Consider the following 15,594-nt stretch of genomic DNA (forward strand, 5'->3'; position numbering starts at 1 on the left):
CACTGGCTTTCCCTATCTGTCTGCGAAACACAGTGACAATCTCGTGGGGCAGGTCTGTCGGAGTAAGCACTAAATAGCATTGACCCATTCGGTGGCGGTGTGCAGAGCGCTACACTGTGCTGGGCACTAGGCCTGGTTTCAGGGATGGATAGTAAATAGGATAGACCTGATTCCTGAAGACAGCGTGGTAAGAGGGGCTGTGGTCAGTGGTAGGTGAAGCATAGGATGTTCTGGGAGCACTGAAAAAGGGGCCTAGAGCCCAGACTGGGGGACACAAAAGTGCCCTCGGGAAAGGATGCTGAAAGCGGGCCTGAGAGGGTAAGTAGAAGTCACCTAGCAGAGGGGGTGAAACAGATATTTCAGCAAGGTGGGCGGGCAGGAGCAAAGAACTGGAGCCTGAAGAAGGGCAGCATACCTGCAGGGTGAAGCGTGAGCCAGGGGTCAGGGAGAAATGTCTGGAGAGGCTCTAAGGACACAGAGAAGATTAGCAGTAATAGGGGGTCACTGAAGGGTAAGAAACAAGGAATGGATATAGCCAGATTAGAATTCCAGAAAGACCACCCTTACTACTGAGAGGAGAGGTAGGGAAGCAAACTTGGAGAAAGAGGCCAGGCTTGGGGGCTGTGTTGGAGTTTGGGTGAGTAGTGGTGCCAGCCTGCTCTGGGGTGTGGCCAACAATGTCAGATCCTCCCAGAAGTCCCAGCGAGCAAGGGACTGAGAAACATCCATTGAATTTGTCCATTCACAGTGAGTGGCCTTGGGGAGAGCAGTTTCAGGGCTGTCAGAGTGGTGGAAGCCAGATGGCACTGGGCTAGGGAGAGAGTGGGACAGGGAGTGGTCCGCGAGGGTAGACTACTGCTTCAACAAGAAAGCTGTGGAGTCCGAGAACCTAGAGTTCTGTTTCAACACAGTGACTTAAGCAGCAGTAGCTGCACTCTCTGATTAGGGGACAGAGCTTGGAAGGGCTACTGGTGAGCACATGCCCCTCGGGGTTGGCAGGGAGGGCTGATGGCACACCACACAGGTGGGATGCTGGGGTGGTCTCGCAGCTTGGGTGGTGTGAGGAAGCCAGGCCTGTGTATTTCTGTCTGATGTCTCACTGTGGGTTTCCAGGCGAGGTGAGGTCTTGGTGTACAGGTGCTGTGAGGGGCCCCAGCCATCTGTTCCTCACCACAGTGTGGTGGATCAGCATCATGGGTCACTGATGTGGTTCCTGCTGACTTTCTATTCAGGGTCCAGATAATGAAGAGAGTTTAGCAGCAACAGCAGCAGGGGAGGCCGAGGCACTCGCCAGCATACCTTGGGAAGCAGAGGCCAGTGGCGTGCCCCCGGGGGAGCCGGACCTCTCCATGTCCCCCCAGAGCCTCGGGGAAGAGGCCACTGTGGTAAGGATTGTACAGTGCCCAGAGGTCGAGGTCATGGTGGGAGCAGCTCCTGGCCTTCTCAGAGTGTGGGGCTCCTGCTCAGCAAACCCATGGGAGCCTGAGGCAGGGGGATCTCTGACCAAATACTCACTTGGGGGTGGAGTTTGCCAAGGCCTGGGTGAGTGTGGTGAAGCCCCTGGAAGTCAGTGGGCAGCCGGGCTCTGGGGATGGGTGAGTTGGAGAGGTGGGGTATGTCCCAGGGCTGTGTGCAAGACCCTGCTGCCTCCACCCACAGGAGGCAGGAGCCAGAATGGAGGAGTGGCGGGCTCCTGGAGGGCGGTGGGGGTCAGGCTGCAGGCGGCAGGCCCCAGCAGGGGTCAGAGGTCATGACCAGGCCTTCCCAGCCCTCTTCTTGTGCAGCGCACAGACACTGTCCGGCTCCTGAAGGCAGGGCACATCATCCCAAGGCACTCAGCCAGTCTGTCCCTGTGCTGTCTCTACTGTGGGTGCCCTCAAGTTCTTCCAGCTCAGCTGACTCAAACGTGAACTCCTCCTTTCCATTCCTCCTATGTTCACACCTCAAATGAATGGGACCATCACCCTCCAGTCACCTAATCCAGAACTGTCTTCTCTCTTCCTTAAGTTCTACATCCCATCAAGCATCAAGTCTTGTTAACTTTTCTGCCTGTACACATCGTGAATCGTCAGCTCTGTCCTTCTCCAGTGCTGGCCCCTGCACTGAGCTGCTGTGTCCCCAGCCCAGGCAATTGCTAAGGGCCCTGTCTGGCAGTTATATGGATTCTTTCAGTGAACAAAGTGGTCTTCTCCTTCTCCTTCTCCTTCTTCCTCTTCCAGTTGTCCTTTCCATTCTCCTCCTCCTCTTCTCCGCCTCCCCTCCCTTTCCGTGTCCTCCTCTTTCTTTAGTGTCTAGGCACTTAAGACACATTGGGAAAGCCATGGATCCGATCCCAGTTCTACCAAGTCTTAGCTTAATAGAAACTAGAATTTGACCAGCAGGATTGTCTGAAAATAGAAGAGCTGTCTGTAGAGGTGGTGAGATCCTAGTTACTGGAGGTGTATAAGCTGTAAACCAAAGAGTATTTGAAACAAGTCTCAGTCAGTTTGGGAAGTTTATTTTGCCAGGGTTAAGGATGCACCCATAACACAGCCTCAGGAGGTCCTGATGACATGTGCCCAAGGTGGTTGGGGCATAGCTTGGTTTTATGCATTTTAGGGAGACATGAGACCTCAGTCAATATATGTAAGTTGTACATTGGTTCCGTCCAGAAAGGCGGGACAACTCAAAGTGGGGAGGGGGCTTCCATGTCATAAGTAGAGAAGAGACAAACGGTTGCATTCTTTTGAGTTTCTGATTAGCCTTTCTAAAGGAAGCAATCAGATGTGCATTTATCCCACAGAGCAGAGGGATGACCTTGAGTTCTGTCTATCCTTTGTCTGTAAGAAATTTCTTTAAGGACAAATTGTGAGGGAGGTATGTACCTTTCTTATCTTAGTATGTATCTTTTAAAGGAATAGAATGGGAGGCAGGTTTGCCCTAAGCAATTTCCATTTTCATTTTTCCGTCTGGCTTAGTGATTTTGGGGTCCTGAGATTTATTTTCCTTTCACATTCCCCCCTTTTCTTTTTAAAATCTTTTAGATAAAACATTTTAAAGAAAATGAGTCTCTAGTCTCAGGTTTTGTTGATTTCTTATGGCTAGGATGGTTTATTCCTAGACAGGAAAGTCCCATGTTATTAGGAAAGTTCATTTTTAGCAGGTTGTGAAGTCTCATGCATGCCCTACAAGAGAAAATAGGGGGAGGAAGGGAGAAAAACAACAAATAAAAAAAGAAGAACAATCCTGGAAAATTTATATAGGTCATATTACTCTGAAGTCCATACATCAGTAGGCAGGTATGAAAGTGGCTTATTATGTAAATAGGTCGCTGTTATTTTCCTCTAAAGTTTAAGTTGTCTAGCTTCAGTTTGCAGGGCTTTAAGAAAGCATGGCTTAATTTTACTGATTTCAAAAATGGGGAAAAAAAGGAAAGGAAGAAGAAAAAAAGTTGAAAACATTATTTTGGAGACTTGTAGCCAGGACAAATGTTAGAATTCAGTCCAAACTGTAGAAAATAATAAAAATTGAAAAACATTAGGCAAGATCAAAATCTAACAACAGATGTTCTATAGTTTATTTTAAAATATAATTTTTTCTTTCCAGTCCCATTTTCACTAAAGAAAAAATCATAGGACAATTTCATTTGCAAATTAAGTTTTAGTCTTATTATACTTGGCCTGAGTATTTGCATAAAGTCAGCAAGAATAGTTATTTGCCATATAGGCACTTCTTTTTTTTTTTTTTTTTTTAATTGACTTTGCTGGAACTTTATTCCGTAAAGAATCTCAGATTTGATTTTAATGCCTTAAGGACAGCCCATGCCCGCAAATACCTGTATTAATTGGGTGAAGTCCTCACCTTGAGGTCTCAAGAAAACTTGGGGCTCCTGGACCTGTCAGAAAGTGACATTCTTTACTTACCACAGGTCAGAGATTGTGTAGACAAGTTATGAGGCCAGCTTTCCTAAGGGACTTTTTTTGGCTCTATAAATCAACTTTGGTTCCTTAAAGGAGTCTGTATCTGATAGCATGCCACTCCAGTCAAAACCATGGTAAAATAACCAGTGTCTCCAGTTGTGCTCTGTTACAAAAGAAAACAGATTGTTATCACACTTACACAAATAACTATATTGTTGTAAGTTAAGAATACTCACAACTAATTACCAAATTTTTGGAGAGATCACAAAATAGGATCACAGGTTGTTGTAAAATAAGTCATTCATTTAGCCAAAGTGATACCTCAAAGATTTCAAAAAAAAAAAAGGCAAAAATATTTATTCTTTGAGAGAGGAGATTGATTTCTCAAACAGCCCTAATAAAAACAATAAGAGGCCAATTAAATTTGTTTTTCAAAATTTTTTAAACAATCTATAAAATTTTAATCATCTTGACCATAAGATATAATTTCCATAAGCCTTTTTATAACCTTTATAACCTTTATTAACGAGTGGGTTAATGCTCCAAGAAAACCTTGTCAATCTGACACAGGGGCCCATATGCTGGTCTCGCATCAGCATGCCTTTGACATTAATGGTTAATTTACAGAGAAACTAAACTTACTTTATCTCTCAAAATCTGCCCTTATAATCTCATGTGCCCACCTCTTCCGCAATAGTCTTTGGACCTTGAGGAGTTGAATAGCTTTAATTTTTGGCCCTATGTCTCACGAACACAGTTTATTTTGGTTGACATCTTCTACCAGATCTGTAGGTGAGGCTTTAACTGCTGTCAGTGTTGAAGATTTAGCAGGACTTGGTGTCCTTCTTAAACTCAAGAATCAAAGCCCTGTAACTTAATGGCACAAGTACTTTAAAAGCACATACAGCAATGTAGAGCACCTGATACTGTTGCTGTTCCGGGCGCCACTATGTAACCTGCCATGATCCCTGGTGGAGTGAACAAATGGGGGCAAATGTGGAAATAAAAGACAAGAGACAAAAGAGTATATTTGGAAGAAGGGGTTGGGGGAACCTTGCCTCTAGTGGACAAGGGCCCTGAGCTTTACACAGCCCTCCATATTTATTAGGTAAAAGAGACAGTGAGAAGTGGGGTGGAAGAAGGGATCAACTGCTCAGTCCAGAGTAGGCTTTCAAGACTGCATTCCTCAAACAACAGACTCTAGATGTCATAGTAGATAACCTTGGCACCAGGGAGTGATTGCCTCCAGCAAACCTTCTGTCAGCAGAAGCAGTCGTGAGTTTGCTCACATCCTGCATTCATGATAAACAGTTTGCTGTTTGATCATCTAGTCTCCAGTGGAATGCTGAGTTGGTCACGTCCCATGGGCCTTCAGTTCCCTGCATGGAAAGTTATATGGATGTAATAACCTTAATTTAAAATATATTCTTTTTGTTAATTTAGGTCTTTTCTAAACAAACCAAAACTTAGTAATAATGACATAGGAATTATTTAGATAAAGTGTAAGATCCGTTTATTAGGCCAGTTACCCAAAGGCAAAAGAAAAGACCTTCTGCAGTGTGACTGCTGTTCCCTATGGGGAATATTATGTTGGAAGAAAATATTCCTTTTAGATCTCTAAGATGAAACATCTTTTTAGTGTCAGGCCACAACAGTTAGAACCAGAGGGAAAAAAAATCTTACAGCAGCTGAAAATGAGTAGAAGGTTAGTTATTATTTCAGGCCTTTTAAAAGGGGAGAGAAAATAGAAAACAGCAAGATGCAATAAAAGTCGAGCTTTGCATAAAAAAAATTATAATGCCTTGTACTTTATTAAGAGTAAAGCAATACCTTAAGAAAATTTTGTAGTTCAAACCAATTCTTTAGTGTATAAATGGTTTTTTTTTTTAAATCAAAACCCAATATCTGGAAAGACCATTTTAAATAATTTCCCTTTAATTGTAGACAGCTTGGTTATATGAAAGTTTTTTTTCATCAATCTTCTTATTATGATGTAAACAGACCATTTCTGACATGCTTGGACTTTCTAGTTTTCCTGAGCATCCCTCTTTCTTGAAAAAACAGTCATTTTATTCTAGGACAAAATTTACCATAAAAGATCCTTTCTCACATAAAATTATTTTTCTTTAAGCTTTCTTACCCAAATTACCTCTTTATTTCTATAACTTTCTTTACATCTCTCTCATTTCCTGATTCCCTTCACCTTGTTTTATACATAACTTTTAAATAAGCTTTAAATGAGACAAAAATTATTCACCTTTTTAAAAAAACACAGTTTTTTTTAGAAAGAATGTTTTCTTACAATATATTTTTTACATGGAAAATACCCAACTAATGAAATATCTATTGTTTAATTTAACTTTAGATTCTAAATTATGACACATTTGTCTGTATTTATCCCATTACATTTACCTAGTTGTTTTTAATAGTGTACCTAGATTACTGTATTTATGAAAACTGCGATAGTCATTATTTAAAGTTATTTCCCTGCCAACCATTTTATAGCCTGTGAATTTCAGGTGTTTACCTAAGGAGAACCTTAAGATTAAATATGAGGTTGTTTTACTAAATCAAGATTTAGCTCTTTTCATTAAACTAATGTTCGTGTCTTATTTATCAGAAAGTACACAAGCAAAGGTTATCCTGTTTTGGGCTGAGTTTATAGTTTTTTAACCCTTATGCCAAATTTTAACACCTTATAGTATTTGGCAGGGATAAATATGAAATTGCTTGATCAATAAATGCAAACAAAAATGTATGCTGGCAATTCTTAAGACATTTTTAATTTGCTTTAGCAATAATTTTAAAGCTAGCTTATTAAAGACTTTACTTAGGTCATGTGAACGTGAAAAGCATTTGGGTTTATTATTTAATTTATGAGTGCTCTTTAAGCCAATGTCATACCTTGTAGCCAAAAACACAACAAAATATGTGTATGTACACATAAACACACACACACACACTCATACAACCAAAAATCCTATAGCTTTTACTTCAGAACTCTAGCCATGAACTACTGATACAAACTCATTGGTTTGCAGAAACAATAACAAAAATAAATGTCTGGATGCAAACAGTGGATTTTATTTCAGGAGACATGTAACAGCAGACTTAAAGCAGGCAGAGGCAGAGAAGAAAGCCGAGAGATAGAGAACTTAGGAACTTTATAGTTGCAGATTGACTTTTGGGCCCTGAATTTTTCTTGCTATAATTGTGCATGAAAATGTCATGTATGTCCATTTTACAAAAACACTTGCAAGAAGAGGGACCATAAAACCAACGGAGTGCCTGAAAGAGGGTCATTCTCGTTGTTTTCCCTTATTCTTAGATTGTTTCCCACTCCACCTTTTTTTTTTTTTTTTTTTTTTGAGACAGAGTCTCCCTCTATTGCCCAGGCTGGAGTGCAATGGTACAATCTCGGCTCACTGCTACCTCCACCTCCTGAGTTCAAGTGATTCTCCTACCTCAGCCTCTCGAGTAGCTGGGTCTACAGGTGTGCACCACCATGCCCGGCTAGTTTTCTTGTATTTTTAGTAGAGATGGGGTTTCACCATATTGGCCAGGCTGGTCTCAAATTCCTGACTTCATGATCCACCTGCCTCGGCCTCCAAAGTGCTGGGATTACAGGTGTGAACCACCGTGCCCGGCCATTTTTATTTATTTATTTTTTATTTTAAGGTAGGAACTGAGCCGTGGCCTAGTATTTTAGTGGAGTGGGTCAAAGTGTGCTGGTTGCAGGTGAGGCTCTACAGTATGTCACCACTTAGCCATTTCCACCCTCTTACATGTCTCAGTTTCTCTCTCTGTAGTTCTAGCACCTCCAAGAAGGCTCAAAATCAAAATGCAGAGTGACCAGCTCCTATATGCCCTTCCTGAATGAGGCTTTTTTTTTTTTTTTTTTTTCAGACAGAGTCTCGCTCTGTTGCCCGGGCTGGAGTGCAGTGGCTGGATCTCAGCTCACTGCAAACTCTGCCTCCCGGGTTTACGCCATTCTCCTGCCTCAGCCTCCCGAGTAGCTGGAACTACAGGCGCCCGCCACCTTGCCCGGCTAGTTTTTTGTATTTTTTAGTAGAGACGGGGTTTCACCGTGTTAGCCAGGATGGTCTCGATCTACTGACCTCGTGATCCGCCCGTCTTGGCCTCCCAAAGTGCTGGGATTACAGGCTTGAGCCACCGCGCCCGGCCCTGAATGAGGCTTTTTAAACTAATTTCATTGGGGGTTCCCTGTAGGGTTGCAGCATGTCATGGGGGGGTCAACCCCCAGACACTCCCAGTTGGCCTCCAGTGACCCAGGGGCACCTTTCAGCTGGGAGGAGCAAAATGCCCTTTCTCTTTGGAGCTGAGGAAACTCATTCTCCCATTTATCTGTGAAAACGATAGTTCAGTTCCTCATGCAAAATGGTCATACTAGCCAATCAAGATTAATTTCAGCAGGAAAGGCAATGGAGAAGACACCCTTTAGAATGCACCTCTGAACTAGAATTAGGGTCTAAATAATAACTTCCTAGGAGGAAAAAAAAAAACAAAAAACAGCTAAGACCACTTCCTGTAAATTGTCCTCAGCCACCTCTTTGTACTCTCATGCACCATTATACACACCAAGGTTAAATCGTCTCCCAGTACAAGGTAATCTCTGGTACCCTCTAAAGCCAAAGAAGTCAGGTCTTACGATACAGGAGAGCAGAGCTTTAGACCTAAGAAGAATCTGCTCATGACTCTTGAAACTCCACAAAGAAAATGGAACACCCCAAAAAGGGGCAGGTGGTGCCTTTGTTCTGAGTACTTTAAGGGGTTTGAGTCATTAGAAGCCTCCTCTAGGTTTTTATTGGTACTAAAGACAGCGAAGGGGGAAAGAGATATAGGGTGGAAGAAAAGTAAATGAAAGAAAAAAAAATTTTTAAGACAGGAAGCAAAGACAGCAAACATGTGCATGTTTTGGTTTTCTCCCCTCTCTGTTTCAGCTGTGAGAAATTTTAGCCAATTCAGAGAGGCCTTGTTACCCATAACTTAGAATTCTCATTTAGATTTGACCAAGTCAGGTAGAGTTGGGCAAATCTGATGGGAGAAAGACCAGAACAACAACCAAAAAAAACCCCTAACAATATGATTACTGAGTACTCTAATAGGAGAAATTAAGAACAGCTGGTTGTTCATCTTAACTTCAGCCAAGAAAAAACCCCAATTCAGCTACTTACTAGAGATAGGTCTTAGGCGGAAGATTGCTCTCTACCATCCTAGAAGCAGGAAATAATTTAAATTTGCCTTCCCTGTTAGAAATGAGCTCAAACTCCAGAAAGGAGTTACGTGCCTTCCATCATCCTAGAAGCAAGAAAACTTGCATTCCTTGTTGGAAGTAAGTAAGACTCCAGAAAAAGAACTGTACAGCAAAATAAACTTTAGATCTTGACCAAATTTTGGGAGATCAGGGATTCTCTGGAGGGGAGGCTCCGAGGCCTCCGCAAATTGTTCTATTGGTTTGAACCATAAAGAAAGCTCAAGCTGGTAGCAAGCACCAATATGAGATTTGTCAAAGGTCAGTGGCACCTCCACTCAGAATCCCTTCTTGGTTGCCAAAATGTGAACCCCAAATATCTGAGACAGATCTCAGGAAAGTTAGGAAGTTTATTCTGCAAAGGTTAAGGACATGCCCGTGACACAGCCTCAGGAGATCCTGACAACATGTGCCCAAGGTGGTTGGAGCACAGCTTGGTTTTATGAATTTTAGGGAGACATGAGACATCAATCAATATATATAAGGTATGCATTTGTGCTGTCCGGAAAGGCAGGACAACTCAAAGTGGGGAGGGGGCTTCCATATCATAGGTAGATAAGAGACAAATGGTTGCATTCTTCTGAGTTTCTGATTAGCGTCTCCAAAGGAAGCAATCAGATATGCATTTATCCCACGGAGCAGAGGGATGACCTTGAGTTCTGTCTGTCCTTTGTCTGCAAGGAATTTCCTTAAGGACAAATTATTAGGGAGGTATGTAGCTTTTTTATCTTAGTAGCTATCTTTTTAAGGAATACACTGGGAGATAAGTTTGCCCTAAGTAGTTCCCAGCTTGATTTTTTTTTCCCTTCTGCTTAGTGATTTGGGGATCCTGAGATTTATTTTCCTTTCACAAAGCTAAGGCCAGAGAAGCGCTTGGCAGAGATGTGCTAGAGGGGACTCTGGGGTGGGTGGGGGGATGCCCTGAGAGGTGCGTTCTAACACTGGAGCTCCAGGCGAAGGTGTGGTCCTGAAGGAGCAAAGGAAAGGGAAGCATGGAGCCTCCAGTTATCTGAGGCCCCAGCGCTTTCCACCCCGCAGCCTCACACCCACTGAACCAGGGGTATGGGCGAAGGGGCACAGCTCCTCATGCCAATTTCATTTCAGGGTCCAAGCAGTGAAGGAAGTTTAACAACAGCTGCAGCTGCAACCGAAGTGTCCCTCAGTACTTTTGAGGATGAGGAAGCCAGTGGGGTCCCCACAGATGGCCTGGCCCCCCTCACAGCCACCATGACCCCTGAGCAGGCAGTCACTTCTGTAAGTGTCATCTGGCATCCTCTGGCTTACAGGGGAGAGACAGGTCTGCATTGTGAGACAACAGCCGTCCTTGGCCTTGGCAGGGGCACCTGCAGCTTGGTTATGAGCATCTGGGTGGGCAGCGGCTGGAGGGAGGCAGGACGCAATGCCGGAGTGTGGCAGGGGCCACAGCCTTGCTCCCTCCTAGCCTTGCCCAAGAATTTACTCAGAGACAAGTGGTCCACAGTTGGCACTGAGGCTTAGAGGAGATGCATATTTCAGAGGGGGTGCGCTGGGGGCAACGATGATCATAGGGAAGAATGTGTTTTGAAACTGGGCTGGCACCACAGAAACGACAGTGACTACAACTCCCCGGCAGCCTCGTGAGCGAGGTGAGGTGGTGCCTCAATGCTGGTTTTGTTTTCAGGGTCCTGGTGATGAAGAAGACTTGGCAGCAGCCACAATAGAGGAGCCCCTCATCACAGCTCGGGGTGAAGAGTCCGGCAGCCCTCCCCCCGATGGGCCACCGCTGCCCCTGCCCACAGTGGCTCCTGAAAGAAGGGTCACACCAGTAAGTGGCATAGAGCTGTAAGATTTGACTTGATAGACCTTACGTGGGAGAGAAAGAAAGGCCAAAGTTGTGGGAGGGTTGGCCCCCAGCTTTCTCAGAGGTAGGTTTTCACGTTGGTTTGCAAATTTGGGCATTTAAGGAGCTTTAACCTGGGGAACACTTGAGGAAACTCCAGCTTGTACAGCAAAAGCAAGAAATTAAAATCAAGGGGACCTGGCTTTGTGTTCCAAACTGATCTTTGGATTGAAATGAGATCTAACAGTGCTCTTCTGGGGACAAAGCTGACAGTAAGATGTGGCAGGTCTGTAGAGGGGAGAGCATCAGCGCTGTGTGTGTGTTGGGGGGTGACCTCCAAGTCCCTGCCAACATGAGTTTTTATCACTCTTGGCTGCAACTGTGTGACCTTAAGCAAATCCTTTGATCTCTTTGGCCCTCCGTTTCCTCATCTGTAAAAATGAGTGACTGCAAGGCCAAGTCAGAGAATGCAGGTTGGAGAACGTTTACAAAGCTCTGTACACACACCTGGGGTTGTCACCACTTAAGGGCTATAACTGTGTCTTTTAGAAATAGGAAACCCAAAGCTGGCCCTCAGCTTGGGCTTGTGTGAAGAGGGACTGCTCTTCCAATGTGAACACATTTTTAAAGGAAAACATCTCCTTGGTGGCCAGCACAGGCTCGTCAGTTCCCCCAAACACCACTTGATCATGCACACTTTGAAAGCCACCATTCAAGCTACAGTCATGTGGTCCATTGGCCACGGTGCGGCAGGACTGACCTGTGAGCGGGGGTGCTGTGGGACGGGAGATCAGGAGAGCACCTGAGGTCCTGAATGCCCCTTGTTCCGGGGCCTTTTCTAGTGGTTATCACACTGCTTCCTGTCTCTTTAGAGTTGTCTTGCATTCGTTCATTGATTCACTCATTGACTGGACACATAGCGGCTCTGGGCCCTCAGTCAGGACACTTATAAATAGAGATGAATGTGACCTCACTCCTGTCCCCAATGAATTCACAATCAAGGGGCAGGAAATAAGCCATCTGAACTGACATTGATTAATCACTCTGTGCTCCGAGTTTATCTGATTCCCTTCACCACACCCCTCTTCAGTATAAGGTGAATAGGAGGTAAGATGTGGAGAGGTAGTCATCTGCCACTGTTGCCTGCCTCTAAGAGGTGGAGCTGGGATTTGAATCTGCATGCTGGCCTGCAGAGGTGAAGCTCTCGAGCTTCACCCAGCTGAAGTCCTCATTTGTGAGAGTGTGGTGTGGTGGGAAGATCCTGGACTGGGGGCCAGGAGGTTGAGGTTCTGCTTCCAGGGATGTCACTGACTTCTGGTGGGCCCTGGGCCTCCTTGTCATCATCTATAAAAGGAAAAAGGTGAACAACAACTCTGGTTTTTAACTCTGGTCACACATTAGAGATGGCTGCTAGCTTAAAACAATGCGGGTGTCTGAGTCCAGTGCTAGACCAAGTAACTAAGACACTGGGACTGGGGCTTTGGGCTTGCAGGGCATGCTAGTGGGCAGCCAGCTCTGGATCGACCTGCTCATGCACTGTGACTTCCCAAACAATGTCCCCCTGCTCTTCTGCACCTCACCCCAAGGTATACACAAAGCACCAAGTTCAAATCTCCCTAGTGGTGCCTCATCAGGCACAGATAGAGCCAGTTCTCCTTTTTCTTCTCTTTTAAACTTTTTGTTATTGAAAATCTAAAAATGTCACAAAGGAGCTTAGAATAGTATAATTAACCCCCACATACCCATCACTCAGTTTGGATAATTATCAACACTGCCAATCTTGCTTCATCTGTTCCACCTCCTACCACCATCTTTTTTGGAGGGAAGGGGAATACTGGAATATTCAAAAATGAACCCCAAACATCCTATCATTTATTTAACTGGTAAACAATTCAATGTGTACGGCTGATAGAGTGATCTGGTACCCTTTTTTTGGTCATAGCCACAGTGTCACAATGCATCTAACAAAATTAACAGTGGTTCCTTCATATTATCTAATGCCCTGATTATTTTGTTTTAAAATACCTCTTTCCAGTTAGTTTGTTTGAATCTGAATCCAAACAAGGTCTACACATTGCATTTGGTTGATACATCTCTTAAGTGTCTCTCAATCTCCCATTGTCTCCCCCCTTCTTTTTCCCTTTTGCCATTACTTTGTTGAAGAAACTGGGTCAGTTTCTTCCTTAGACCCTTTGTGTTTTCAGCTTCGAAAGGTTGGTCTGGTAAGGCTGGCTGTGCTCATGGGAGTGTGAGGGTTACTGCTCCTGGGGAGCTCTTTGTCCACATATATTAACAACCATAAGAGTGCATATTGCTGACCCAGAAACTTCTTTTCTAGGAATTGATTCTAGTGGAAATAATCTGATAACCTTTGTTGTCGTTGTTTAAAAAAAAAAAAAAAAAAAAAAAAAAAAAAAAAGGCTTTGTTTACCAGGATGCTAATCTTGGTATTGTCCATAATAGAGAAAAATTGGGCATAATTTAATTAGCCAACAATAGAAGATTAATTGAATTAAAGTATATTCACCCATTCTGTAGGTTACCTGTTCACTCTGATGGTAGTTTCTTTTGCTGTGTAAAAGCTCTTTAGTTTAATTAGATCCCATTTGTCAATTTTGGCTTTTGTTGCCATTGGTTTTGGTGTTTTAGACATGAAGTCCTTTCCCATGCCTATGTCCTGAATGGTATCGCCTAGGTTTTCTACTAGGGTTTTTATGGTTTTAGGTCTAACATTTAAGTCTCTAATCCATCTTGATTAATTTTTGTATAAAGTGTAAGGAAGGGATCCAGTTTTAGCTTTCTGCTTATGGGTAGCCAGTTTTCCCAGCACCAATTATTAAATAGGGAATCCGTTCCCCATTTCTTGTTTTTGTCAGGTTTGTCAAAGATCAGATGGTTGTAGATGTGTGGTATTATTTCTGAGGGCTCTGTTCTGCTCCATTGGTCTATATCTCTGTTTTGGTACCAGTACCATGCTGTTTTGGTTACTGTAGCCTTGTAGTATAGTTTGAAGTCAGGTAGCATGATGCTTCCAGCTTCATTCTTTTGGCTTAGGATTGTCTTGGCAATGCGGGCTCCTTTTTTGGTTCCATATGAACTTTTAAGTAGTTTTTTCCAATTCTGTGAAGAAAGTCATTGGTAGCTTAATGGGGATGGCATTGAATCTATAAATTACCTTGGGCAGTATGGCCATTTTCACAATATTGATTCTTCCTATCTATGAGCATGGAATGTTCTTCCATTTGTTTGGGTCCTCTTTTATTTCATTGAGCAGTGGTTAGTAGTAGTTCTCCTTCAAAAGGTCCTTCACATCCCTTGTAAATTGGATTCCTAGGTGTTTTATTCTCTTTGAAGCAATTGTGAATGGGAGTTCACTCATGATTTGGCTCTCTGTTTGTCTGTTATTGGTGTATAAGAATGCTTGTGATTTTTGTCCATTGATTTTGTATCCTGAGACTTTGCTGAAGTTGCTTGTCAGCTTAAGGAGATTTTGGGCTGAGACAATGGGGTTTTCTAAATATACAATCCTGTCATCTGCAAACAGGGACAATTTGACTTCCTTTTTTCCTAATTGAATACCGTTTATTTCTTTCTCCTGCCTGATTGCCCTGGCCAGAACTTCCAACACTATGTTGAATAGGAGTGGTGAGAGAGGACATCCCTGTCTTGTGCCAGTTTTCAAAGGGAATGCTTCCAGTTTTTGCCCATTCAGTATGATATTGGCTATGGGTTTGTCATAAATAGCTCTTATTATTTTGAGGTATGTTCCATCAATACCGAATTTATTGAGATTTTTTAGCATGAAGGGCTGTTGAATTTTGTCAAAGGCCTTTTCTGCATCTATTGAGATAATCATGTGGTTTTTGTCTTTGGTTCTGTTTATATGCTGAATTACGTTTATTGATTTTCATATAAGGGCTAATATCCAGAACCTACAAAGAACTCCAACAAATTTACAAGAAAAAAAACAAACAACCTCATCAAAAAGTGGGCAAAGGATATGAACAGACACTTCTCAAAAGAAGACATTTATGCAGCCAACAGACACATGAAAAAATGCTCATCATCACTAGCCATCAGAGAAATGCAAATCAAAACCACAATGAGATACCATCTCACACCAGTTAGAATAGCGATCATTAAAAAGTCAGGAAACAACAGGTGCTGGAGAGGATGTGGAGAAATAGGAACACTTTTACACTGTTGGTGGGACTGTAAACTAGTTCAACCATTGTGGAAGACAGTGTGGCGATTCCTCAAGGGTCTAGAACTAGAAATAACATTTGACCCAGCCATCCCATTACTGGGTATATACCCAAAGGATCATAAATAATGCTGCTATAAAGACAGATGCACATGTATGTTTATTGCGGCACTATTCACAATAGCAAAACCTTGGAACCAACCCAAATGTCCATCAATGACAGACTGGATTAAGAAAATGTGGCACATATTGTCTTGGCAATGCAGGCTCTTTTTTTGATTCCATATGAACTTTAAAGTAGTTTTTTCCAATTCTGTGAAGAAAGTCATTGGTAGCTTAATGGAGATGGCTTTGAATCTATAAATTACCTTGGGCAGTATGGCCATTTTTAAAATTTTTT

General features: G+C 43.1%; 1 protein-coding gene across 4 annotated transcripts in view; it reads left to right on the plus strand.

Annotated features, from left to right (window-relative positions):
- COL15A1 (collagen type XV alpha 1 chain) overlaps window positions 1-15,594 on the plus strand; it is a 128,190-nt gene that overhangs the window by 59,619 nt on the left and 52,977 nt on the right. For 3 of the 4 annotated variants that reach the window (XM_007968605.3, XM_007968607.3, XM_073021800.1), the window contains 3 exons: window positions 1,233-1,385; window positions 10,276-10,425; window positions 10,832-10,975. In XM_007968605.3, the coding sequence (XP_007966796.3) occupies window positions 1,233-1,385; window positions 10,276-10,425; window positions 10,832-10,975 (447 nt within the window). The remainder of the gene's footprint in view (window positions 1-1,232; window positions 1,386-10,275; window positions 10,426-10,831; window positions 10,976-15,594) is intronic. The other variant, XM_037998199.2, reaches the window with a different exon arrangement.

The sequence above is a fragment of the Chlorocebus sabaeus genome, chromosome 12, assembly GCF_047675955.1.
Source record: "Chlorocebus sabaeus isolate Y175 chromosome 12, mChlSab1.0.hap1, whole genome shotgun sequence".
In the NCBI taxonomy this organism is placed as follows: domain Eukaryota; kingdom Metazoa; phylum Chordata; class Mammalia; order Primates; family Cercopithecidae; genus Chlorocebus; species Chlorocebus sabaeus.